General features: G+C 42.4%; 2 protein-coding genes across 2 annotated transcripts in view; both read left to right on the forward strand.

Moving 5' to 3' along the window:
• The window catches only part of PKD1L3 (polycystin 1 like 3, transient receptor potential channel interacting), a 354,098-nt gene that overhangs the window by 144,166 nt on the left and 183,300 nt on the right, over window positions 1–26,632 (forward strand). The window lies entirely within an intron of this gene.
• Window positions 22,247–26,632, forward strand: part of PMFBP1 (polyamine modulated factor 1 binding protein 1) — a 42,424-nt gene continuing 38,038 nt past the window's right edge. Inside the window, exon 1 of the mRNA XM_058527692.1 lies at window positions 22,247–22,297. Coding sequence (XP_058383675.1) covers window positions 22,247–22,297 — 51 coding nt within the window. The remainder of the gene's footprint in view (window positions 22,298–26,632) is intronic.

Here is a 26,632-nt window from a genome sequence, read left to right on the forward strand (position 1 = left end):
TAGGCCCTATCCAGCCAAGGGAACAGCAGGACCCCCCGCCAGACCAGAATGGCTCTGGCCAAGCCTAGCTCAGGCTGTCGCCTTTGTGTGGGGCAGCAGCGTCACCTAGTGATCCTGTGGTTTAAGTACAAGCCCTTTTCCTGGGAATTGTCCAATTTGATCAAACTGTAATGAGATCAATTATCCGTATTAATGAATGACAGTAGTAGTATATATAATCCCAGACAGGAAATGACCCCCAATTCCATTTTTATTGAGCCTGGAATTCATTCTGTGACTATGTAGCATCTAGATTTTCCATCAGGCAACATAAAAGAGAGTATGCCTGAGCTCATGCCAGGCAGGATGGGTATGGGAGGCAGGAATAGTTAGCAAGGTTAAAAGGCGACTGGGTCCTTGTGTCAATTCAGGTCCTCCAAGAAGCAGATGCTAAGATGGAGTTAGAAGTGCAAGAGATTTAGTGGGGTTAACACCTGTGAAATGTAAAGGGGAGGGAGAGCAGGAGTAGGCAGGGAAGGCCTTCAGACCTCTAAAAGAAGATGGGGTAGGAAGAGCCTCAGACTACAGTGCAGCTCAGAGAAGGGGTTGGCCAGCCCAAAGGAGCAATTTGGTGCAAAGATCCAGAAAAGGTGGGCTCTGCTCCCACCACTGTGCCTGGTCATTGACAGAGAGCTGCCTTGGCGACATTCACAGCTGGATGCTGGTGCTAACTGCACTCCTTGGGGCAGATTCTCTCTTGAAGGGAGACCTGAGCAGCATGACTCTATGGCTGCCACAGACTGGAAGGAAACTGTTCCAAGATCACATATTTGCCAGCAGATTCCCATGTCCACACAGACACTATCAAAAACAGAGAACGAAGGAACACTGTGGACTGATGCATCTAAATTAATGAGTGTAAAATCCAGCACTTGTGCTCTTTCCACTAACTGATGTAAACTAGAAAGTGGACTCCTGAGCAGCATTTATTAATCTCACCTTTCTAAACAGCAAGCTGCCTGCCATCTGTGCTGAGTCCTCTGCCCAGGACACCAAGTTCAAGGTCAACAACCTGAAACGCTAACGGCACTTTAGCTTCTTTGTCGAGGATGGATTTGGGTCTGAAAATGTCTATATCCTGCCCAAGGCATGAACAATGACCTCACATCTGTGCTGATTCTCTCCCTCCTGTAAACGGTCTTTGATGCTGTTGACCATGAGACGCCACTGCCCTGGTGATATGACTTGATCTCTGTATTCAAAAACATTAAGGAACTCGCACAAGTTCAAGGATTTTCAGAAATCCAATTTGGGTGAATTAAGAAACCCAGATAGCACTACAGGCAAGGGTACAAAGTTTTCAAATCACAGTCAAGCCACAAAGGCCCAGGATGCCTTGAATAAAAAGTGGAAGGAGCCGCTTGACAAAGAACCTTGAAAAGATCTAAGGGTGGAAGAAAGCCTACTGTGGAACTAGAGAAAGGATGAGGAAGAGACACACACACACAAAAATGAATGCACAAACTCTTTCTAAGGCTTGTCAAGGAGAGAAAGATAAGAGCAGCGGAGAAGGCAGAATGAGTTAACACCGCGAAAGAGGTTAGAGGCCAGGAAAACCAGCTAGGGAGGAGGAAGCCTGGGCAATAAAGTGGCTGGACTAATAAATGAGAAGGGGAGTGAAATTAATGATGACTCTGAGTGGCAGAGATACCAAGCTGCTCTTTTAAATTGGTCTTTAACACGAAAAATAAAGGAAGGGAGCATAGATAATTAGGAAGTAATGAAGACCTTTAAATATAGATGTTGAAATAAACCAGGTAGGGGAATACTTGAAAACATGGTACAATATGTAAATCACCGGGTCCAGATAATGAGCATTCACCAACCTTAAGGGAATTAGTTAATGAACTTGCTGAACTACTGGCCATTATTTTCAAAGGCTCCAAGAGACCAGCAATTAGAAAATGAAAATATTTGACCAGTCTTTCACCAAATAAAAAAAAAAGTGGCCTTGATAATTACTATACCTGGAACTATATACTCTCCCCACCTCATGGGGATGTTGTAATGACAAACGGAATTAGAAATATTAACCACTTGGAGGAAAACATGGGAGAGAGGGGTTTGCTGATGGTGGTGTGTATGATCCAGGCTGATGGACAGAGCTGGGACATACAATCAGGAGTAATACAGATATTTGACTTTTTGTTCAATGGAATGCATTTGGGGGTTGTATAAGTATATTTTTTAGGCTGATATAAAATCAGTTTACATCCCCAGATAGCAAGGAAGGGGAAGTCTTCATAGTAGGTGCCAATCTATGAGGTTACATTTTCTAAGGATAATCCACAGGGGGATAGTGGGGTGTAAGCAGTATCAAAAATCTCTGAGCTATCTCTTTGATTTTAATCTCTAAAAGAGACTGCAACAAATTATTCTTTATTTTAATCAAAATAAATGATACATTATTCTTGTAGAAAAAACAAAAAATACAGTTAAGCAATTATAATAATCGTATAAAATCCTGCCACTGCTTATAAAATTTGGTGTATTTGAATCCGTAATTTTTCCCTTGAAAATAAATATGGAAATTATTTTCATAAAAATCAGATGGTCCTCCATGGGCACACCAACTGGATTTAATAAATTTTTTAATCCTTCAATTCAATAACATTTTAGACATCCTATAAGAGTTGAATTTGGATCATTAGATAGAACAAAATACCTGGGGAAATTTACGTATTTTTCTATACTGGCCTTAAACTATTTGGTGGGAATTCTCTTTTCTCTTTTTCTCTTCTCTCTCTCTTTCCACCACCTTTCTTTCCTTCCTTTCTTTCTTCCTGCCTGCCTGCCTTTTTTTTGAATCATAGCTACGTTGACATATTTTTCGTTAAGTTGGGTAAGAAATTCAAATGACGCTATTGAGAATAACGGCCTGGCCCTACCTGGTAAAGTTAAACGTTCACAAGCCTATGAATCAGACACACACATTGGAGAAACACTTGCATAAGAGTATGAGAGTGCCCAAGAATGCACACAGCAGCCCTGTCCATCATAGCTAAGGAATTGCCAACAACCCAACTGTACCTCTGTGGGGAAATGGATGAGTAAACAGTACCATATTCCCACGATGGACTGTCCTATAGCAGTAAAATGGATGAACCACTGTTAAATGCAAACACGTGGATGAATCTTGGAAACAACATTGAATGAAAATAGCAAGTTGCAGAAGATTAAGTACAGTATGATACAACTTTTATAAAGCTCAAAAGCAAGCAAACAAATAGCATATTGCTTAGGGGGACATACGTATGTGATAAAAGCATTTTTTTTAATTTATTTATTTATTTATTTATTTATTTATTTATTTATTTATTTATGTGAGGAAGATTGGCCCTGAGCTAACATCTGTTGCCAATCCTCCTCTTTTTGCTGAGGAAGATTGCCCCTGGGCTAACTCCCATGCCAATCTCCCTCTACCTTATATGTGGGACGCCTGCCACGGCATGGCTTGATAAGCATTGCGTAGGTCCACGCCCGGGATCCGAATCTGTGAACCCCGGGCCGCCAAAGCAGAGCACGCGAACTTAACCACTACGCCACCAAGCTGGCCCCAATTAAAGCATTTTTTGATTAGAAAAATAATAAATACAAAATTCACGACGGTGGTTACCTCTGAGGGAGAGGCAGGGTCAGAGGAATGAAACAGAGGAACTCTCAGACGCCGCATCAGCAATGTTTCAGCTCCCAGAGGGATCAAACACATTCATTTTATTGTTCTGCTTCCTAACTTACATATGTGGTAAAAGCATCTGCAAGTATCAGCCCCAGAGAGGTGATTATGCACTGCACACTCAGTAGTTAGCAAATTTCATTTGCTAATACATCAAACAGTGCTCGAACGTCCCCAAAGAAGCAGTTTTTCACTGCTAAAACCAGGTCCCATTCTTTACCGGCCGGGTGCCTGCCACCGAGAATATAGCGCAGAGGCTCTCTGGAGGATTCCACAATCCCCTGGAGAAGTGTCTGTGCCCTCACACCCCAAGTGGAGAATTCCCTCCACTCCGGAGAATCAGGAAGGGAGAAAAATGAACCAGAATGTGCAACAGCCACAACTTCTGGAGGAATTCCCTAAGGCTCAGGACCATCACCCTGCGCATTCTCGTGTACTTTTCTAAAAATGGATCCCCAATTCTGGTAAATGGTTAGAGGAAAATAGCCTGTTTTTAAAGGAGAGGTCCTAAATAGTGAAATTATTTTGCTTAAGCAATGAGCCAAGTCACTTCTAATGAGGTTATGGCATTACTGGAAATAAGAGATAAATTTAAATAAATAGTCCATACATTACCCCAATAAATCACTTGAAAAACATCCTCAAATGTACTAAATGTATTTTTAGTGGCATATGCCTGACCTTTCTGGAAGAAGAAAGATAATGCTGGAACATTTTGAGAATAAACATTTATCCAAATTAGTAGTCAAGACACTAGTAAAATTGTTTTTACATTTTCTTAACACCTTTAGCTATACCCTATGCTTCAGGAACATTTTATTTGTCCTACCTTTAATAAAATACAGAATCTGTCTGTAAAATAGCAGGAATATGAGAGCAGAAACTTTTTTGAGGACCCAATGAGAAATCCTATAATGGTCCTATTACTTCAAGGCCTCCGGCAGAACGGACACATGTATGTGCAACATTTCATAAAACGACTTGCAGTCCATAAAATGTTAGTTTTTTTATGACTGTGTTTCCGAGTGTTTTAAAATCAGTGCCATATTCTTTTTTTATAATATTCACAATAAAAATGTAAATAAGACCCATTTATTCATTCAACAAACACGTTCTAAGAACCTGCTCTCTGCCTAGTACCCTGCCAGGGACACACAAGTCTTCTCTCAAAGTCCTCACAGCCAAGGATGTCTCATCAATGAGCCTCCTGTATTAAATCTGCATCTGAACCCTTTTATGTTATGTTCCACTGCCTGAAAAAATAGTAATAATAATTACATTGTTCTCCAGAGAGTGCTTCAGGTTGAGGTTTGCGGGGGAGAAGTTCTATACCTCAATCTCATCCATCTGTGATGCTTCCCCCACCCCACCTGTCTCTCACTCCCTCACTCTCTGCTTTTTCTCCTTCTCTGATCCTTAGCCAAGCTCACTGTCTTCCCTTCCATTCTCTCTCTTCCCTTTCCTCTCTCTCTTCCCTCTTCCCTAACTGTAAAACTTCCAGAAAAACATTTACACCACTCTCTCCTCCCAGAAACTCCTCATCCACTACGGTGTAATTGCAGTCCTCTCTTCTGCCCACCCAGTCCTCACTAAGGTCAGCAGTGGCCTCCTGATCTCTAAAATAATGACCTGGTTTTCCTCTTCTTACTTGAACTTCTGCGGCAGCTGACACCGGGGACCCTGCCATCGTTTCTCTGCCTTCTGCCCTTTGGAGAGGTCCCTCTGCTGCTTTTCCTTCCATGGGCTCCCTCTCAGCCCTCCTTGCCAGCTCCTCTTTCTCTGCCCACCCCTCCAGGATTGGCACTCACACCCTGAACCACATGCCCTCTTACCTGCTACTCTGACCACTGAGGGTTCTCGTGGTCATGGGCCACGTGTAGTCACACATCAGTGGCCTTGGACAAGCTTGTCCATTTGCCTGGACTGCTGAGCCTGAAATCCTCATCTCACCCATTCCTTTTGTCTCCTTTTGCCCAAATCCCACTCATTTTCCAGGGTCTGGCTTAAAGGAAAGGCAGCATGTAGTGGCTGAGGGCATGGCCTCTGGAGCCAGAGGGTGGGGGTTCAAATCCTGACTCTGCATTGATGAGCCATGTGACCTTGGGCAAGTTACTTAACATCTCTGTGCTTTTATTTCCTCAACTACAAAATGAAGATAATAATAGGATCTGCCTCCAAAGACTGTTATGAGGATTAATGAGTTAATATTTGTAAAGTCCTTCAAGTGGTGCCTGAAACATTGTAAGTACCATGTGTGTTTAAGAAAAAAAAAGTCAACGCTAAAAGTATTTTCTAAAGCCCAAGATTTTTACTAGCCCACTTATCACTGTGTATTAGGTGTTTTAGGTAAGTGCCTCCCCAGTATAATCTGTGCTCCCTCGGTCAGGGATCTATTCCCAGTCACTCCTTTATTCCAGTCTGGCACAAAGCGGATCTCAGCAAATGTTTGTTGAATGAGTAGAAGATAGATCAAAAGGGATGGATTTTCCATGGCTGCCCAATCTTATGGTAAATCAGACAGCGTGAGCCTAAAATTTCCTTGGGAGGTATTTTGCCAGAGACCGAGGTTGGGGTAATTGTTAGGCACCAGCAACTTTCCACTCCTGCGATTTTTTCAGCCCAGTAAACTGATCAGGTGACAGGAGCCATAATAGTGCCAAGCCCAATTAATCCAAACCAGAGTGGCATGCACCGCACCTTTCTGTATCACATCAGTTGAGTTTTATTTTCCATCCTTCGTACCTGTTTCCTTCTCTGTGTGTAGTTAATGAGCTTTACATTTAAACCTGAAACACCAATAAAACATGAAAATCACAAATCAACAGTGCTTTGTTCAAGAATATCCTATTTAATCAAGAAACTTTCCCAAGTAATGCACTCAATTCAGCCACCAGGTGCCAGGTGGCAGTAGGTGCTGTAGGGGGAAGGCTAGGGAGATTGTAAGAGAAAAAAGCTGCACTCCCTTCCCTTGGGGGGTTCACAATGCCATCTATGATTAGAATACACCAACCCCCTCCTAGGCAAGCATCTTTAGAAATCAAAGACGTTCCCATAACCTACTAATGCCTCTGTACCTTTAATTAGCCCAATTGAGCATATAACTCAGTCAAATCTCTCACCTTTTTTTGCTCCGTTCAACTAATTTCTGAACATTTCATTTTCTAGTAAGCTTTCACTGCATAACACACGGTAATGAAATGACCAATATTAACCCATTGTTAGATTAAACAAAGTATATCATTGGCTGATAGCATTCTATATTACTGGGATTTGAAATGGGTCCTCTCTTATGATGAAAACATTTGGTATTTGCCTAATGAGACCATTCTTGTACCTACAAAGGAGAAAGACATTGTATTAAAACATTTCATGTTAACGATGGCATGTTCAGCACTTTCCGCTCACAGCCACATCTGTGGGTGAGGCAGGTTTCTCTATATTAAATGCTGCAGTTGGGCCCATGTTCTTAGTGAGATGTCTGATTGGCTACTCCCCAAATATAACTTAAATTGGCTTAAAATAGAACAATCACATGCTAACCTGGTAGCATTAGCAACTCTATTAACAGCCAATTTCACATCCACACCAGAGGGAGTAAAAGGTAATTTGCTCATTATCAACACCCTCTGGCAGTGGAAGGAAATGACTGTTCATCAAAAAGTATTTTCCAACATAACAATAGCAGCACCCATATGTAACCACCTCACTCTCCCTTCCCTCCCTGACTTGATCACTGAAGAACAGCTACAGGAAAAAGACTTTGAAATATACATGGGTTTGATATAAGTAGTCTACCTTGCTCCCTCCCTTCTAAAATCAGCCCTACCTTCATCTCACCTCGACAACCCTTTAGAGGTACAAATGACATGTTGGGCAACTAATCCTACAGGGCATGCGGTGGATCCCACTACAGCAGAAATTGTTTAGACCAAAAAGATTTCCAAGTCCCAACTAGTTAACTAGCACTTCAGACTACTTTAACCCAACCAGTTGCATGTAGACAGTTCTTGGAGTCTGCCGTAACCAGTCTAATCTGTAGATTCATCTAGTGATTGAAGAAAATGATCTGTTCAGAAATACAGTATTGTCCTGTTAAGGCAATTTTAAATCTCCTCCGCCACCAGTCTTTATTTAGTAAATACAGCATTTCTTCATACGTGAAGTTCTTTTGTTTGTTGGCTTTTAATCAGTGTTCAATATACTTGCGTTTATGTATTTGAATATAATATTATACTATTATAGTGACAAATTGAAGAAGCAGATTTCTTATTTATCTACTCCGCTTTGCTCAACTGGCTATTTTTATTTGAGAATAGTCATCTCTTAATTCCTGTCTAGCTCTCTGGGCCTTCTCCTCTGCTTCCTACCTCTGTATACCCTTTCTCATACACACAGAGGCCAGGCTAATCTACCTGAAGCAACTTTTAAGGTATCGCTCCCCAGCTCATAAACTTTCAGTGGCTCCCTATTGCCTCTAGATAAACTCCAGACTCTGCATCCTAGCTTCTGAAGCTTTTCACAACCCTACCTCTCCTACTCTTCTGTCTCTAGTTGGAAATTCTCATTTCTCCCCAGTATCCTAGAATACAGCCCTTCTTCCCTGTCAGAATCGAAAGCAAAATCAAATGCAACCATCTCCATAAAATCTTTCTTGATTGTTCCAGTGGAAAGGGATCCACTGCACCTCTGAACTGCAGTAACCCTTTGGGATAGTCTGCCACTTCATAGTGGATTATAGAGGGGCTTCCCCAGAACTTGAAAATGAGAGAAAGATTGGTCTGGGAGAGCTGAACCATATCCAGAGTCACCTTAATGAGACAGAATAGTTGTCAGATCTGCAAAACCTGACTGTACCAGAGTAGCCTATTTAAAGAAAGAGCTTATCAATCTCAAGAGGCAGAGAGGGGGAAGAACATAGTCACAGAGGGAATGATGTCTGGACCCCTCCTAGCAAGGTCCAGGAGATAGGGAGCCTTGGCTAACAGACTGATAATACCAGCCCCATTGGTGAGACCTTCACTGTCTGAGATAGGTATATGGTGCTGTCCTAGCCAGTTGCCTTTCAACATTTGGAAGTGTCCCTTAAGTTCTGTTTCTGTCACCCAGAAACCTCTTTGGTTTCTCTTGTTGGTCTATCTACAGAGAAAGAGTGTGCAGATCATACGGACTAAGAATATTCCAGCTCCGTGACAGTGATTTCTCGCTGTAAACTAGTTAATTGGCTCTTCGTTCTTTCAGTTAATATTACTGAGCATCTACTGTGTGCCAGGTACTTGTATACTCACTTGACATAAGATGGTGAACAAGAAAAAGACCATCTCTTAATCTATGGAGTCTATAGGCTAGAGGGAGATACAGAATAGTATGCCCACAATTCTAATATAGTGTGATGACTGGCTTGTTAGGGATGTTCAGAGGATTGGGGTGGGAGCATGTGCTTGGAGGAAGAATTCAGGCTTGGAGAACCAGAGAAGGTTTTGTAGAGGAAATGATGTTTACCCTGGGTCCTGAGGCATCAGCTGGATTTAGCCCAAAGATGATGGGACAAGGGAAATGAAATGATGCACATAGCACAAGCAGCATGGGCAAAAGATTCAGGATATGCCTGAGAAACTGAACATAGTTTAGTAGAGCTGTGGTGGGGAATGTGAAGAAGGGCAAGGAGGAGGGTCAGACAGCAGGACACAGATCAAGGAGGGTATCATAAACCATTTTCAGAGTCTGTACTCTATCATGAGAACAATGGAGAATTATTGAAAGGTTTTAAACGGTTAAATGACATGATCATCTCTCTAGTTGCTGAAGGAATGGGCAGTGTCACTGGGGATGAAGAGGGCCAATAGAAGATTTACTTTTGTTGTTGGTTTTTTGGTGAGGAAGATTAGCCCTGAGCTAACATCCGATGCCAATCCTCCTCTTTTTGCTGAGGAAGATTGACCCTGGGCTAACATCCGTGCCCATCTTCCTCTATTTTTTTTATATGGGACGCTGCCACAGCATGGCTTGACAAGCGGTGCATGGGTGCACGCCTGGGATCCGAACCCTGGGCTGCCGAAGCAGAGCGCACACACTTAACTGCTACACCACCGGGCCACCCGCCAATAGAAGATTTATTTAGAAGATACAATAGGCAGGACTTGGTGAGTGATGGGATAGGGGATAGGGAGTTGCAGTGAGTGAGAGAGGGAGAAAGAGAGAGAGAAGAATCAAGATGCTGCTCCCATTTCTGGGCTTGAACAAATGGAATAGGTGGTGTTGCCTTTCAACCGAGGGGGCATGTAACAGTAGTTAAGAGCACAAACTCCAAAGTTGGGCTACCTGGATTTGAATCCCAGCTCTACCACTTACTACTGTGCAGTCTTGGGGAAGTTGCTTAATCTTTCTGTGCCTCATTTTCTCGTCTATAATGAAGATAAACAGAGTACCTATATCATAGAGTTAATATGAAGATTACATGAGTTAATAGTGACATGCTCAGAATAGTGCCTGGCACAAAATAAGTGTTATGTGTGTTAGTTAAATAAATAAAATAGGTGACAGGAGGAGTAGCAGGTTTGGAGTAGAGGACTATGAGTTTACTTTTGGAGACCTTTAATTGCAAAGATCTGTGAAGCAATCAAGAATAGCCGTCTAGGAGGGAGTTGCATATATAGATCTGGAGCTCCAAATGGAGATCTGTGCTAGATATTTTGTTCTGAGAGCAATCCTCATATGAATGGTAACTGAAATCAGGACAATGGATGGAACAGACCAGAAAGGATGTAGAATGAGAAGCAGAGGACAAGAGAGAACCTTGGGGACCATTTCAGAAATGGGCAGAAGGAGAGGTACTTGCCAAGGAAATTTGAGGAGCAGGAGGAAAACTAAGAGAAGGTCTCAGAAACCAAGGATAGAAAGTGATTCTAGAAGGAAGAAGTAGCCACTGATGTCAAGTTTGCAAAACACAATAAGGACCAAAAAGAGCCCATTGAATCTGACTACAAAAGTTTGACCTTGGCCAGTCAGAGTTGTTGCCACCAGGGCTGAGATGATGAGGTGGGGGTGGGAGGAGCATTGTGGAGGAAATATGAAGAGACAGCAAATACAAACCATTCATGAAGAGTGGGGAGGAGAGAGCAGACAATAGATGGAGGTCAGGAGAAGTTTTTTTTTCTTTTTGGTCTAAGAGAAGATACTTGAGCACATTTAAGTGCTGTTACAGGTTGAATTGTGCCTCCCAAAATTCATATGTTGAATTCCTAACTGAGAATATGATCTTATTTAGAAATAGAGTCATTGCAGGTGTAATTAGTTATGATGAGGTCATACTGGAGTAGGATAGGCCCCTAATCCAATATGACTGGTGTTCTTATAAAAGGGAAATTTGGAGACAGACATGCACACAGGGAGAATGCCACATGAACACGAAGGCAGAGCTGGGGGTTGGGGAGGGGCAAACCATCAGCAGCTAGGTGAGAGCCATGGAAAAGATTTTCCCTCACAGCCCTCAGAAGGAATCAACCTTGCCCACACCTTGATCTCAAACTTGTAGCCTCAGAACTATGAGACAATAAATTTCTGTTTTTTAAGCCACTCAGCTTGTAATACTTTGTTATGGCAGCCCTAGGAAACTAATAGAACTGCCAGTGGAACTTTCCACCATTTACTGTATTAATCAGAGTCTCAGCAGGAAGTAGATGGCATGCTCAAATTAAGTAATTTGTGGAATGTTTCATAAAGGGACTAGGTGTAAAGGTGTGGGCAGGGTGTAAGGAAGCTACAAGGTATATGTGCAGTGCCCAGGTAGAGTAAGAACGGCCTTGACCATCCCCAGACTTCAAAGTCCAGGGGAGGGAAAAGACTACTTGAAGTGGGTGACAGAGCAGCTGTGTGGAAGGGTACCCAACAGGAGTGTGACCCAAGCCTCAGTCACTCCCAGGGGCCTGCTGATGCTCCACATTGGCCAAACCAACCAGAGGCCAGTGTGCAAGGAAGCCAGTTGGTGCAGCACCCGCAGGTCCACCTCATGGGGCACAGAGGGATCGGGGTAGAGAGTAGAAGTGAGGGACAAACAGAAACCCAGCCCAATGACTTTTCACATTTTGGAGCCACTTGACTACATTGTATATTCAAATGTTTAAACTTTTAAAATGCTAACAAGAGAGGGAGAGGCTGCAGTTACAACAATGCTCTGCGTGAGGCCCCTTACGGAAGGGAAGTGGGCTATTTTACGGTGCCAGTATTCTCGTTGTTATGTTTGTCATTGTACATTTCTGCTTCACCTAACGCGTAGTGGGTTCTCAGCACTTTTTAATTACTAAATAAATTAATATTTGTAGTCTTTATTTGTGTTCTTTCATCTTTGGAAATATACATTGAGAGGACTTATTCTATTATCCCCTGAGCTCTTGAGTTTTTGAAGTAACTGAAGTGCATCTCTCTTCTCCTAGGATACCTTTGAGATATGCCAGTGACCGCGGAGAGCACAGGTCTGGTTGCAAGTCTGGGCTCATAAGAGGCTTGAAGTGACTCCAAGAGAATCTGCTGTTTACAGCACAATTGGTAAGAATCATTTCTTTTGTTTATGACTATGAACATTTATTTAATTAAACCTACTACAAAAGACTTTATTACCTAAGCTGTTGACATGTAAACATGTTCACATGCTATCATTTTATAAGCTTCTATACTAGATTTAGCCAATGCTTTATTTCAAATAGAATCTTAATTCATTACAGAAGTTAGCACAATAATCATTGATAAGAATAACGTCTTTGAATAGATAAAGGAGATGTGGTATATATCCACAATGGAATACTACTCAGCCATAAGAAACGATGAAATCCAGCCATTTGTGACAACATGGATGGACATTGGGGGTATTATGCAAAGTGAAATAAGTCAGAGGGAGAAGGTCAAATACCGTATGATCGCCCTCATTAAGTAGTAGATAAAAACAAACAAACACATAGAGACAGAGATTGGATTGGTGGTTACCAGAGGGGAAGGGGTGGGGAGGAGGGTGAAAGGGATAATTCGGCACATGTCTGTGGTGAGAGGTTGTAATTAGTATTTTGGTGGTGAACATGATGTAATCTATGCAGAAATTATAAGTATAATGATGTACACCTGAAATTTATACAATGTTATAAACCAATGTTACTGCAATAAACAAAAAATCAAAAAAAAAAAAGAATAATGTCTTTTATAGTGAAGGCCGATGTTCATAATAGTTCACGTTTGGGTTTTGCAACCTGAATAATTTTTTAATCCCACAAAATAGCACCAACTATGTGATAGTATTTTGAGTCCTTGGGTTGGCTTTTCCAAGTGAAATTAAGAAATTGTTTTGCGACAATCCACCTCAGAAGGTTTCAACTTCTCATGCCATAATTAGGGCTGCAATCCGTTGGTTCCCTGCCTCTTGGAACAGAAAGACCAAATTTGAAAGTCAGTCTAATGACTAGCATATCCATGTGAATATCCACACACTGCATTGTTTATCTCTGGTGGAAAAAAAGGGATGTAATAAAATACAGACATGTTCATAATGGGAGGAGAAGGTTGCTCATGGGTGAAGCATTTGAGGAAAATCAGAATTGAGCTTCCACCCAATTTCTCTCTCACATGAGCAATGAGATTAAGAGGAGGAGATAGAACAGACCTCAGAGAACATCAGTGATGGCAAATGAGGAAACCAGGTGAGTCAGAGAAACAAATGTGCTGGGCTGACAGGTAACCCAGAAAAGCAGCATTCAGAGTCTTCCGAGGGGGAGAAGATGTTTGAGAGCTAGGCAGCATTATGAGAAGAAAGCTTGTGAAGCAATGAGGAAAACCCATAGATAGCTAAGAATTTTGACTAAAACAAAATTAAAATTAAAAAAGCAAAAGACAAAATGGAGAGGAAGTGTGGAGCACCCCATGGCCCAAGCTGTCTTCCAATAAAATGCACTTCCATAAATGATCAGCAATCCTCACTATTTCTAATTTTGTAAAAAGTCACGCCCACAAGCTGCAACACACAGGAATCTTTTCATTTCTTCCCTTCATTTGGGGAACAGAAATTCCCTTTGAAGCCTCCTTGTTATCAGAACCCTGGGAGCACGGGGTTCACCCGGGCCTGGCGGCCTTCCTCCCTCGCTACCACATGTGCGGTTGATGCGCTCTTAGTTACAAAGCGCCAGACTGCTGCTGCCTTCAGTCAATCCATTTAGCCAAAGGCCTCTGATTTGTTCACATTTACTACAACACATACAGAGGGCTGGAAGATTTTTTTCTTTTTTTTTTTTTTACTATTGATCTGGTGCTTTAAGAGGGGAAAAAATCTCCTTGGCTGTCTAAACACTATTGATCCCTGCTTGGGAGTCGCAGCAGAAGTGTAGAAAGGGCGTGGATGAATTGAAATTTCATTTCCGACAACTTGTTCCTGTTATTTTTACCCTTTTGGACGGGGAGAAACACGTTACTGCGGCTTCAGTCAATGTGGTCGATAGCTCCACTGAGAAACTCAACACGGCTTCTGCCAGAGGTTTGGCAATGAGACGTGACGTTGGATTTAGAGTGTATGAAACTGAAGGATGCTGGTGAGAAGCAAGAGGTCTTAATGCCAACCGGAGGCACAGCAAATGGCTTTGGGCTCTATGACCTACTGGAGCTGTGGCCTGGGAGAAAAGGATTACAGAGACTAACAACACTCCTGTTTGGGAAAGGCCCTGAGCGGTCACACAAGAAGCTTCACGGGGTTCCAGGTGCCCTGCTTCTGACTCTTAGCTGGCTTTCTCTAACAAGCAAAGGAGAGATCCTCTCTAGCCAAAGCTAAGTTTCAGGCGTCAAAGAAGAGCATTATGTTGAGCTGTTACAGGAGGTTGCACATGACTGTCCAGACAAAGACCAGTGCAGAAACTGGACGTGCAGGCCCACAGGCAACTAGTGGGCGACACTGGACATGCAAGGGCACACGTCTGCAGCCAGCACCCTCAGGGAGCGCTCCCACCCCTTCAGCACACTGAGTAGATGTGGTTTGCTGCCAACAGCACCAGCTTTGTTCTTAGTTTTATTAGCTGTTCAAAGAATACAGGAGAGAACCAGGCTCCCTCTTCCTAACGGCAACATCTGGCATTTATGCAGCCATGCGCCTTTGATCCGTAAGGATCCCAAAGCACTTTACAACCTGCTGTAATGCTAATGGCCATAGCCCGATCTTACAGTAAATGTGGCCAACTATTCTCCATACCAGCTTCCCCTTTCCATTTTGCATTGTACAGAACACTTCTCCATTCTGGAAGGAAAGACTCCAGTTTGGATCCGAAACATCTCTTTTGTTTGCCATTTTTTGGAAAGTTTGTTCAGCCCTGCCCCCACCCTTTTTTTCTTAACTAAAAGTCCTTCATAACTATTTTTAATAAACAGTACTTCATTTACATTTCCAATTATTTTATAGGCCCATTTCTGTCTCTATCCTCATCCCTCCCATTCCAGAGAAAGATGAAAATGTTCTTGTCTCCTGGGAGCCAAGAATCTGCATTGCGGATGAGGTTGCAAATTCAGACACAATAAACAAAATTAAGAAAAACTGAGCTGGCATTTGACAGAAATTGTAAAATGACACTCAGAAATGTTGCTCTTGTGGAAATTACTGATATTAAAATATAAATCAGTGTCTTGTGTTTCCCGTAGCACCAGGGGCTCTATTAGGTTATGTAGTTTGATTGCTGAGCTGAATCTAAGAGACTTGGCAGTTCAGTGCTGAAGTTATCCCAAAGTATTTAACCCCTCTCCTGCTGGAGAGCAGGCACCTGGGCAAATGCCAGTTGATCATATCGCCTCCAAAAGGCCTTGGCTTTTTCACTGACCCTTTGAAACCTGGGAGAAGGTGGAGGCAGCTAACGTGGGGAAAGAAGGTAAAGGAATTTGGAAAATCCTTTCTCAGAATGAGAGTCCTATTCTATAGTACCAGGAAGAAGGGCAACTCAAGAAGCATCTATGAATTTTTTTATTAATTATAATAGGAAAACTAGTAACTCAGTAGACACCAGCATAACCAAGTGACCAAGTTTAATATCATCAGTAATAAGACATTAACATTATGTAAGATGCCAACATGAGGGAAGCTGGAGAAATGATATATAGGAACTCTCTGTACTATTTTTGCAACTTTTCTGGATATATTAAATTATTCCAGAAAGATCTGTATGTTCTTGTTCTTTTGCAGAGGAGACCACTGCTACCTTTGTGGAGAGACAAAGCAAATCACAAATCATCATAATAAAGGCAGATTGTGGGGGCCGGCTGGGTGGCACAAGCAGTTAAGTGTGCGCGCTCTGCTGCGGCGGCCTGGTGTTCGCCAGTTCGGATCCCGGGCGTGCACCGACGCACCACTCGTCAAGCCATGCTGTGGCGGCGTCCCATATAAAGTGGAGGAAGATGGGCATGGATGTTAGCCCAGGGCCAGTCTTCCTCAACAAAGAGAGGAGGATTGGCATATGTTAGCTCAGGGCCGATCTTCCTCACAAAAAAAAATAAAAAATAAAGGCAGATTGTGCTGTGTTAAATGGAGTATAGATAAAGTGTTGTAGGAATGCAGGGGGTTAGCTACCTGGCAAGGCTGCTGTAGGGATAAACGCTGTTATTTTACGTTTAGAACAGTGCCTGACATATAGTAGCTGCCATACAAGTGTTAATATTACATGTGGCTACAGGGAAGATGACAGAAATGGCTGTTGTGTTGGGTCTTGAAGGTGTTGGACTTTGGAAAGGCAGAAAGAAGATATCTCATAAAAAAAGAAAGACACTAGGGCTGGCCTGGTGGCAGAGCGGTTAAGTTCGCGTGCTCTGCTTCGGCGGCTGGGAGTTTGCAAGCTTGGATCCCGGGCGGGGACCTACGCATCTGCTTGTCAAGCCATGCTGTGGCGGCATCCCATAGAAAGTAGAGGAAAATGGGCATGGATGTTAGCCCACAGCCAATCTTCCTCAGCAAAAAGAGGAGGATTGGCAACAGATGTTAGCTCAGGGCCGATCTTCCTCACAAAAAACAGACATTGAACAATCCGGTGGAAGAGTTTTTGCCATGTCAGTCAAACACAATGGCAACCAAGATTAGATGGACTGTGTACTTCAAAAGAGAAAATTTTACTAAATGGCCTGGGAACAAAGGTGGTGGCATAGGAGGACTGAGTATGTTGCTCTCTTCCCCACCCTGGATCCTCCTACTCTATATATCAAGTGGAGAAAGAGAAAGAAAGAAAGCAAAGAATTGATATATCAAGAGAAGACCAAGTCAAGTCAAGGGAGGGAAGCGGCATTTAAGGAAAATGTCTGTGGGGTCAAAGAGTTGGTTCACAATGAAACAGAGGTTCCAAAATGTATAGTAAAACTAGCTAGTGGAGGTGCTAGAAATAGAGAGTGAGTTGTAGAGAGGTCTCTCCAAGAGGAACATAAATAAGGGTTCTTTGTCCCTTCGCATTAGATTCAGCTGCATGAAACAGAAAAGTCCAAAATAACAGTGACTAAGGAGAGAAATTGTTCTTTCTTTCCAGGGCTGGAATGGTAGTTCCACACCATCAGGGACCTAGGTTCCTTCTGTCTGTATGAGCATTTCCTCATGTCCCAAATGGTTGCTGGAGCACCAGCCAATAAATCAGCATTTTAAACAGTCAGGAAGGAGGAAGGAACAAAGAGCTGTGCACTACTTTAAGATTTCCTGGAAGTTCTCACAATATTTCCTCTTACGTCTCATTGGCCAAAACTTAGACATGTAGCCATACCTAGATGCAAGAGAGGCTGGGATAGGTAGTCTTTTAGATGACTACCTGACACCCCGATAAAATTAGGGTTCTGTTAATAAGGAAGATAAAAAGTATGGATATTGAAATAGGCAACTGACAGCCTCTGTGAAAAGTACCAAAGGAGATAGCCATGGGGAGGGATTTTCACCTGTGGCCGTAAGTCTGATAAATCTTAGGACCCCTTCCTTTGTTCCTCCTGGACCCTCTTCTGCCATTCCAAAGTCTCCTTCTGGGAAGACCCAATTAGCCCTACCTCCTCTCCAGAGAAGCCTCAGTCCTAGGGTTGGACTATGACCCAATCGGTGACCTTGGTGTCAGGTTCCTGTTCACTAAGTTATGGTGTAGAACCCCAAACCCCAGAAAAACCATATTCAACATCATCTCCTCCTACCACCTCCCCTCATCAGATATGGCCTTGCATGACTAGGGATTTCCTCTTTTAGAACTAGATTTGGATGCAAAGAGTTAGACTCTGTTCACACCAGGCCTGTGCACACTATGGCTCCATACATGCATTCTGGATAGAAATAATTTATTGTACAAGGAGCATCCCAGTCCATTCATGGTGCTCACATATTTTTTAAAATAAAGGAAACTTTGAACATCCTCTCATCATTTCAGTAATTAATCATCATACATTTTTCATTGGTAGGAGGTGGAACATTGGAGAAAAATCTAAAACCCAGCAAGAGTAAAGGAAAGACTTATGGCTGAGTGTAGGTAAACCTGTTAGTTTTGATTAACCCCCAAGGGTAGCTTTAACTTTAAACTGAATAGCCTCTCTTTCCAGAAAACCTAGGAACATGTTTTAGATGAGAAAAATAGATCCTTGATATTCTTCCGCCCAGATCATGGAAGAAAAGGAACAGACAGCGATGCTCTAAGGCCAGTAGTCCATGCATATACCCAGGCAGTTATCAGTTCCTTGGGAAGAGAGCCAATGTCAGCAATCTGTGATTATGGCATTTGTGTAACCTAATGTGGGTAGATGGTGAGTGAAGTACTAACATGTGTTTCCCATCCTACCCTACTCAACCCGTGTTTCATTGAACTTGTTCACTTGTATTCTTTTTCCTTCCTCTCCCCAAAACTAAACAAAGACTCTCTGAGTTAGGAAAGAAAGAGAGGGGAATTTGAGCATAAGCAAGAGAATTAGACCCTGGTGAGAACGATAACAAGAAAGTGGGGAAAACAATAGATCCCCAGATAGGTTTAGCAATCCAGGAGCAGAAGGGACTTTTGATCAGTCCCAGGAATGGAGGGCAGGCAAGTGAGCAAGATCTCAGTGTCCTAGCCCCTTCTTCTCAATACCTTTCCAGGCAAAACATAGAATGATGGCAGGGCAGGTCTAAGAAGAGAGGACCTGGGACTGATCTCACAGGTGTATGTGTCTCTCTCTGCATCAGGAGCATCCTCAAAGGATGAAAGAGGGCCAGCAGATACAAAGCCCACAGTATGAGGAAGATGTAGTATATGCCACCTGATGACCAGGACACAGACATGTCAGCACACTCCAGCTGGGAGAGATGCCCATGACTATGGACCAGAAGCCACCACTGATGCCAGGATCCAACCTAGGACCCCAGAACTTAGGCACACTCTGGAGTGACTTTAAAGAGGTGGAGGGAATCAGGAACTGACTCATTTTTAATCTAAAAATGAAAGAGCTTTATCAGAAATAACTAAGATTCTGTTTTCTGCCATTTGGTGGTGGAAATGGGGCTCAATAAGGAGGTTGAGTAATAGAAAAATAATTACCTTTGCTTTGCACACCTGGGTTCATACCTGCTACACTAGTCACCCCTGTGAGATGCAGTGTTAGGTGTTTCTTGGGAATCTGTAAGGTGCTCTGAGGATGGGCTGAGGCCAACTCAAGAGGCACAAAACATTACTAGATGCTCTGACCACGTTTTTGTTTTCACTACAATTGTTTTTGTTTTTGTTTTTGTTTTCTGGGCACAGCTGTCACCAAGAGAAGGCCTGCTGGAAAAGCAGACAGCAGGACTTTTGAATACAAAAAACCAGTTCCCAGGGAAGATGCGGCAGAATCGGAGATCTCGATAGAGCAGATGAAGCATGAGGAAGAAGTGAAGGTCTCAAAAGAGATGCAGGAGACAGCAGCACAGAAGGTGTAGAATAAGGGTTTGAGAAGAGAAAAGGCGTTCAAGTCCCAGGCCCAGAGATCAGCATCCACAGATCAGGTAGGGAGCCCGTCCCTCTGTGATGAGGTCTCTCCTCTACAAACATTTGTCCGGCGGCACTCCTCAGAGCATTGTGAAGGTTCACATGACCGTTTTATAAAGCGTTTGAGGCTCCCTCAAAGCACTCTTCCTGATCCATCTGGCAAACATTACTGTCGAATGCTTCGAAAATTTATCATATAACCCTTCCATTTTTTTCATCATAAGCACTTCCAAATTGCCCACTGCTGTGGTTAATGACTCACAGGATCCCCTTGTCTCCTTCATGGAACACAATTCAGCTCTCTCTTTTTCCTCTGACTTATTTTACTTAGCAAAGTCCAATATATTTTCATGCAAATATGAGAGCCTATGCCTTCCACTTTTCCTTCCAAATGCTCTTGGCCCTTGCTACTATAGCTGTGTAACTCCATAGTAGATGAAACCATCGCAATCTAGAAAATCACTTTTGTGTTTTTGAACAAGATTTCGTTTGATTTAAGAGTCATCTCCTGACTATCCAGTAAGTCTGCCTGTAAAGGAATATTATTCTAAAGGATATATTTGTTCCATTCCAACTTTCGTGTGATGCTTGGGCTGAGTTTGTGATTCCTACTAAAGAAAGACGTCCATCAAGGTAGAACATTGAATCAGTAAACCTTAGAGCTAGGAAAGACTTAATAGTCATTTAGCACAATCTCCCAGTTTACAGAGGCAGAAACAAAGGCTTGGAGAGATGAGTGCCTTTCCAAAAACGACTCCTTGAATTAGATGCTGAACCAGGTTTAGAAGCTTGGTGGCTTAGAGCCCTGTTTAGTGTTCTTTTATGCCACACTATTTTTAATCTTCTTACTTGCCTAGTACTATAGATTAAATGTTTGTATCCCCCCCCCCAAAATTCATGTGTTAAAATTCTAACCCCCAAGGTGATGGTATTAGGAGATGGGGCCTTTGGGAGGTGATTAGGTCATGAGGGTGGAGGCCTCGTAAATGGGATTAGTTCCCTTATAAAAGAGACCCCACAGAGCTCCCTCGCTTTTTCTGCCATGTGAAGTTACAGCAAAAAAACAGCCATCTCTGAAGCAGGTTCTCACCAAACACCTAATCTACCAGTGCCTTGATCTCAGCCTCCAGAACTGTAAGCAAGAAATTTCTGTTGTTTAGAAGCTACCCAGTCTGTGATTTTGTTATAGCAGCCTGACCAGCTAAGACACCTAGCATGGAAGTCATTTGTGACATTCACCAACATTTCCTTTGGAGGACAAAGGAAGAAGCTAGGCATGACCACGTGAGTTATTTTGGCCAACGAAATGTGAGCAGAAGTGAAGTGTGTCACTTCCACTTTAAGAACCTGTCTGTGATTCACCAAGTTCTCTTTCCGCTGTCACGGCAACAGGCAAGATGCTAGATGATAGAGGTTCTACCAGCTGGAGACAATGAAGAGCAGAGCCCCAGCTGACTCATAAAGGACATGAAGCACAAGTGAAAAATAAACCTTCATAGTTTTAAGCCACTGAGATTTGGGGGTTGTTTGTTACTGCAAAATCACCTAGCCTCTCCCTACTGCATAAACCTGAGCTACCTCACCATTCCCATGATGCATCTCTGTGCGTGAGGACTTAAGAGGGTAAACAATGCAGCACATCAGAATACAACCCCATAAAACATTCCAAATTCCAGGTCTCACCAGCATTCTTTCTTCCTCTTGGCTTATATTAGGAGTGAGGGATGTGGTTCATTACAAAGAATGAGTATTTTGATAGCTTCTCATTCTTGGAACTATTCTGCAGGTAAGTGCCTGGTGGAAATTTCCTCTAGTCTTAGAGTTAAAAACATAGTGAACTAAATTATTTTAATAAGCTCAGTGCATTACGACCTCAAATGCCCCATCCTGTACTTACACACATACATGTGCAAAAATGTTTGGTTTTCATTGAGGCTTTTTATCTAGATAATTCTCAGCACTTTATAAGTTTTCTAACTTTACAAGCACCAACATTACAGTAACTTGATGCTTTGAAAAAATCACATCATCAGATATTTCCAAATTAATAGTTATAAATTAATGGAAGCTCCTCATGGAGTAGTAAGAGAGCCTATGTGACCTTAGGTAAGTCACTTGGCCTCTCTGGGCTTCAGTTTCCTCTTTTGTAAAATGGGGATAGTAATAGTATTTACTTCCCAGGTTATCATGAAAATGAAGTGGGCTGTGCACATCCTGTCTGGTTCATAATTAGTGCATAAAGTTAACTACATTTGAACCATGGAACACTTAGAAATCTAGAAAGTAAGAACCTTTCAGACCTTTTGCTTTCCAGCAAGGACAAACTCAGAAACTAGGCCATTAAGTAGTGGTTTTTCGGAAAAGATGTGAAACCATAGTCCTGTCTTCCTGGTGGGGGTTTTAACACACTCTTGAAAACGCAAACAGATGGGTAGGCAAGTAGGTATTGCTAACGGGAAATTTTTCCAAACTCCCTGCTGAGAGCACACATCCAGATGGGAAAATCTTTAAAAGGCTGGATTCATTTATACTTTTTCCATCTTAAATTCTTGGACTTTTTCAGGTTTATAATAAAGCTCAGAAAATGCTAAAGCTTAAAGGAGAATTGAGAGGGGCCAAGGAAATGAAAGATGAGGTAAGGTTCCTAAGTCCTCTACATACGTGGAGTTGAACCTTTGTTACAATGGACTTTTTTTCAAGTTTTGTAATTCAAAATTCCAGTAATAAGCACCCCAAAATATCACAGACAGAGATGGGCAGCAGAGATAGCATTTAAGAACCCAGACTTGAGCTGGGTGGGTTGGGCCCATCTTAACAGCAGTATGATATTGGGCATGTTACTTACCCTCTGAGCTTCCTTCGCCTTACCTGGAAAATATGAATAAAGAACACCTACTTCACAGGCTTGCTGTGAGGTTTAAGTAAGATACTGCATGTAAAACACTAGTGCTTGACACATAGGAAGCACTTAATAAATATTAACTATTATGGCCAACAATCTCCCTTTATCTGGAATGATATGGAAATGGAGTGTTCTGGTTAGTCTAATATTTTGGTCAAACTGCGTTTATGTATTCCTTGACTTGTTCCAGAAAGGATTTAAGGGGTATGTTTTGGTTAGTGTAAGGTTGTCCCACATGATATGTGCTTTTTAACAGACCTCCTACCAAGAGGTGAGCAGCTTCTAAAAGAGATGTTTCAGCTCCTTTCCTTCTGGATTACTGGAGGGAGCCATACAGGACTCACTGCAAGTTCTGCAGGGAACAAGGATCTGGAATGGATTTTCTAGAAGGCCATTTCTTCATTCAATTGATATCTTTGGAGCACAATGTGCCAGGCATTGTTCTAAGGACTAGGGATAAAATGGTGAACCAAATAGACAAAGATTCCTATTTTCATGGAGCTTATCTTCTAGTGGAATAATTTCTCCAAAGATATGATGGAGAAAAGTATGTGGCAACTGCCTGAGTGCCAGTAAAAATTGGTCCATATTCCATAGGTGGCTGACCTCGGCCATATGTCATGTGTATCCTAAACCATATACTCATACAGTGTGCCAACTTCTAAAGAATTTAGAACACAATAATATATACTCATCTTCACTATATAAACATAACTGGTTCCAAAATTTTTGCTCACAGGCAAAACTTTGTATAAGTGCCCATTAACTCCTGTCATAAGTAATCAAAAACTGCAATGTCTCAATAGATAGAAAAGTAAACTCTAGAATCAAGTTAGTAATATCACTAATAGTGTTTGAAATTACTGCAGATAACTGTAAACTCCATATTACACAAGTAAAATGTAAAAATTCCCAAAGTGATGTTAACTTTTAATTTCACTTTTTTAAAGCACAATGGTCACTATAAACGTATTTGTTGAATGGTTGTGGTGGTAGTGGTGATTAAAAGTGATTCTCCATTATTGACGATTTGTCCTTATCCTCAAACAAAGAAGGTAATATCCCAAGATGGTGACCTCTATGGTGGTGTTGGTTGACTCCAAAATTACTCTGGAAACTGCCACCCGAGCTTTCTTGTTGAAGTGCCAAATCCCCAGGCATGCTGCCATCTAGAATCTCTGTAATGCTCTTGGGACCTGAGAGTGCTACTGAATCACCAGCTTCAGTTTAACGTCAGCTTCCTCCAAGATGAAGCATGAGACCATCTGTCAATACTTCGAAGCCTAGAGCAAAATTTCTTCCCCTTTTTTGAAATATATGTTCAAGAAGTCATGCTCTTTGAAAAAAGGCTCATTTAATCAATACAGAAAATTTGCTTCAGTAAATAACCTATTTTCCAATAACTATCATGAGTATGGTAGCACATGCAGTATCAGCACTCACCATTTTGCCCGTGGGTTGGTAGCTGCTGATGATGTCACATGCCTGCAAGCAGAGTGACTAGGTTCCAACCTCATATAAGCAAAACTGGGTATCTAAGTGCCTGGCTTATGTAAGTGAAAACTCACCTAACAGCGGAGGCTTGTGATTTCAGCCATCGTTAATGACTTCAGATCTAGGGCAGGATCAGATGGTGCCCGAGGGTCAGCATTAAGACTCTCAGTTCATCTCATGCCCCAGTACTGGTTACAGAGCTTTGATTGATGAAATGTCAGATTAAATCAATTCCTACTGCATATTGATACTCAAAAGGCATCTGCCTGGAATTTAGCCTTCATAAAGTAGATAGGATTAGAAACAGTGTATGGTGACCTCTGTGCAAGATATTAGCAAGAAATTAGGTTTACTGGAACCTCAGAAACACTTGCCTTGCTGGAGTTCTAAAGAGAGCACAACCTCGTCTTACAACTACCTTCAGTGAAAAAATAATATGTGGTTCATGGAAATCGCCTTATTGCTCTCCAAGCATTTTCACTCCTGTTCTGATGAATAAAAACCTTTGTATGATTTGGCCTTTAGGGGTGAATGGTTAGACTTTCATTTCAAAAGCAAATTTCATTTGACATCCAGCAAAACACATTTGTCATTCAACTGGTTTAGGGAATCCTCAAAGAAAGGATTATTTATTCCAAACCTCTTGTTTTATGAACGAAGAAATTGCCTCAGAGACTCTGAGTCAATGCTAATGTCCAAATTAGATGAGATCATCTACATTAAAGATACGATTCTGAAGTCTTGGTGGTACAACAGAACTGGGCTAGCAGGCCTTCTGCTCAGAGGAAGGGAGAGGGGGTTTTGTTTATTGGCCTGAGAGAAAGAGAGGGCATTTAGCTTTTAACTTGGAGAGGCTCAGCTTGTATATCACTGGTACTTTGTTAATGAGTCCACAGTGTGCCAGGCTCTATATGGAACAATCTGGTGACATGGTCCTCAACTTAAGACATATATTCAGCATCAAGACAAGAGTATAGGGCATTTGGCATTTCCATAGATCAGGCATTGTGTTGTCACCTAATATGCTCATAGATGCTGAGGAAAGATAGTTCTATGGCAAGAATGAAAGGGATTCCTAGGGTCCCACTCCCCAACGAGCCTCCATACACTATTCCCAGTGTGGCAGCCATGAGAAAAGGGATTTCAAGCACTGGAATCAAACTGCTGCTCCTTGTTAGGTCAAGGATTTTGTTTTCTAGCTAGAAAAGTGTCTACACCGTTTTTTTAGCCGCTCTACACATATTCTCTTAAGAGAGTCCGCGGTAATTGTCTTCATGGTAATTACACACTTGGGGCAGTTGACATCCACTGTTATTTTTCTGCAAGTGAGGAACAAGGGACAGGAGCAAGAAAGGAAAAGGGAGAGTTTTGAGATAATGAAATCCTTTTAATGACAGAGCCAGGCCGTTAACCTAATTAAACTGTAAAGTGGTAAAAAAAAAAAAAAAAAAAAAAAAACCCAGGTACTAAATGGAAATGAAGAAATAAATCAGCTGAGACAGCAGCACTTCTGGGAAACCTTCTGAATTCCGAATACTCTGACATTGCAGTGTCCGATCCTCGTGGTTATCCTCTGGCCCCCTTGGCCTCGTGCAGAGGTCACTTAAACTGACCTGTCCGGTAAGGCTTGATTTACGATGTCCATATCAGGTCTCCTGCTCCCCTGGGAATATGTGTTATGTAGCTCATATATTTAAGAAGCCAGAGCAATCAGTGGCATATGGTGGCAGAGCACTGGCTACAGGGTCAGGAGAGCAGAACTCTCCTCATTCTGCTGCTAACCAGCTATGGGACCTTGGGCACTGTCACTTGGATCACTTTGCCATTTTTATGCACCCATGGCTTCTGTGTGCTTTTGCACCTGCAACTCTCTTAGAAAAATTGTCATGGGGCTCTTGGGGTCACTTTGCTCAGAAGAGCAGAGAGTTGGAAGTCCCTGGGAGCCTACATCCCATGGGCCAGCCCTTAGTCATTGACTGGCTGGTGCTGAGTCTGATAGCCCAGCTTTCGTTGCATCTAATCAGGACAGACTCTGAGGTGTAACTTACACTCCAGAGTTCCCTATGGGATCAGGCTAAAGCTACCACCCACAGGACTTTGTCTGAAATCGTGCCCTTGCTTGGCTTCTTCCCCTTCGATGGCCTGCTTCCCCCACTCCCTTGCTCTCTTAACGGATGCCATGAATCCTCGCCTAAGGGCCTGCTCTGGGTAATCTAACATAAGACACACACCTACGGTAAAAGCACCAGCCTCAGTTCCAACCTCTAACACTTGGAGGTGGCAGTGCCTGTCCTCATGAGTGTGGTGAAAAGTCTGCACAGTGATAGGACTAAAGCACTGGACAGGTTTGCAGAGGGCTTCTTCCTAATTTCTTTTCACGCCATTGCCACCTACAACACTGGGAGTGGAAAGCAGCATCCTTGTGTGATGGAGCACCGGCCCTTTTACCACAGCTCCACATCCCCAACCCCACCCAAGCTGCTATGCTCCACACTCTCTATTTTGATCTCAATTGCTAATTTACATTCTGACCTAGCAATGATTAGGTGATCTTTTTCATTTGTAATCAAAGAC

Source organism: Diceros bicornis, chromosome 32 (assembly GCF_020826845.1).
Source record: "Diceros bicornis minor isolate mBicDic1 chromosome 32, mDicBic1.mat.cur, whole genome shotgun sequence".
Classification (NCBI taxonomy): Eukaryota; Metazoa; Chordata; class Mammalia; order Perissodactyla; family Rhinocerotidae; genus Diceros; species Diceros bicornis.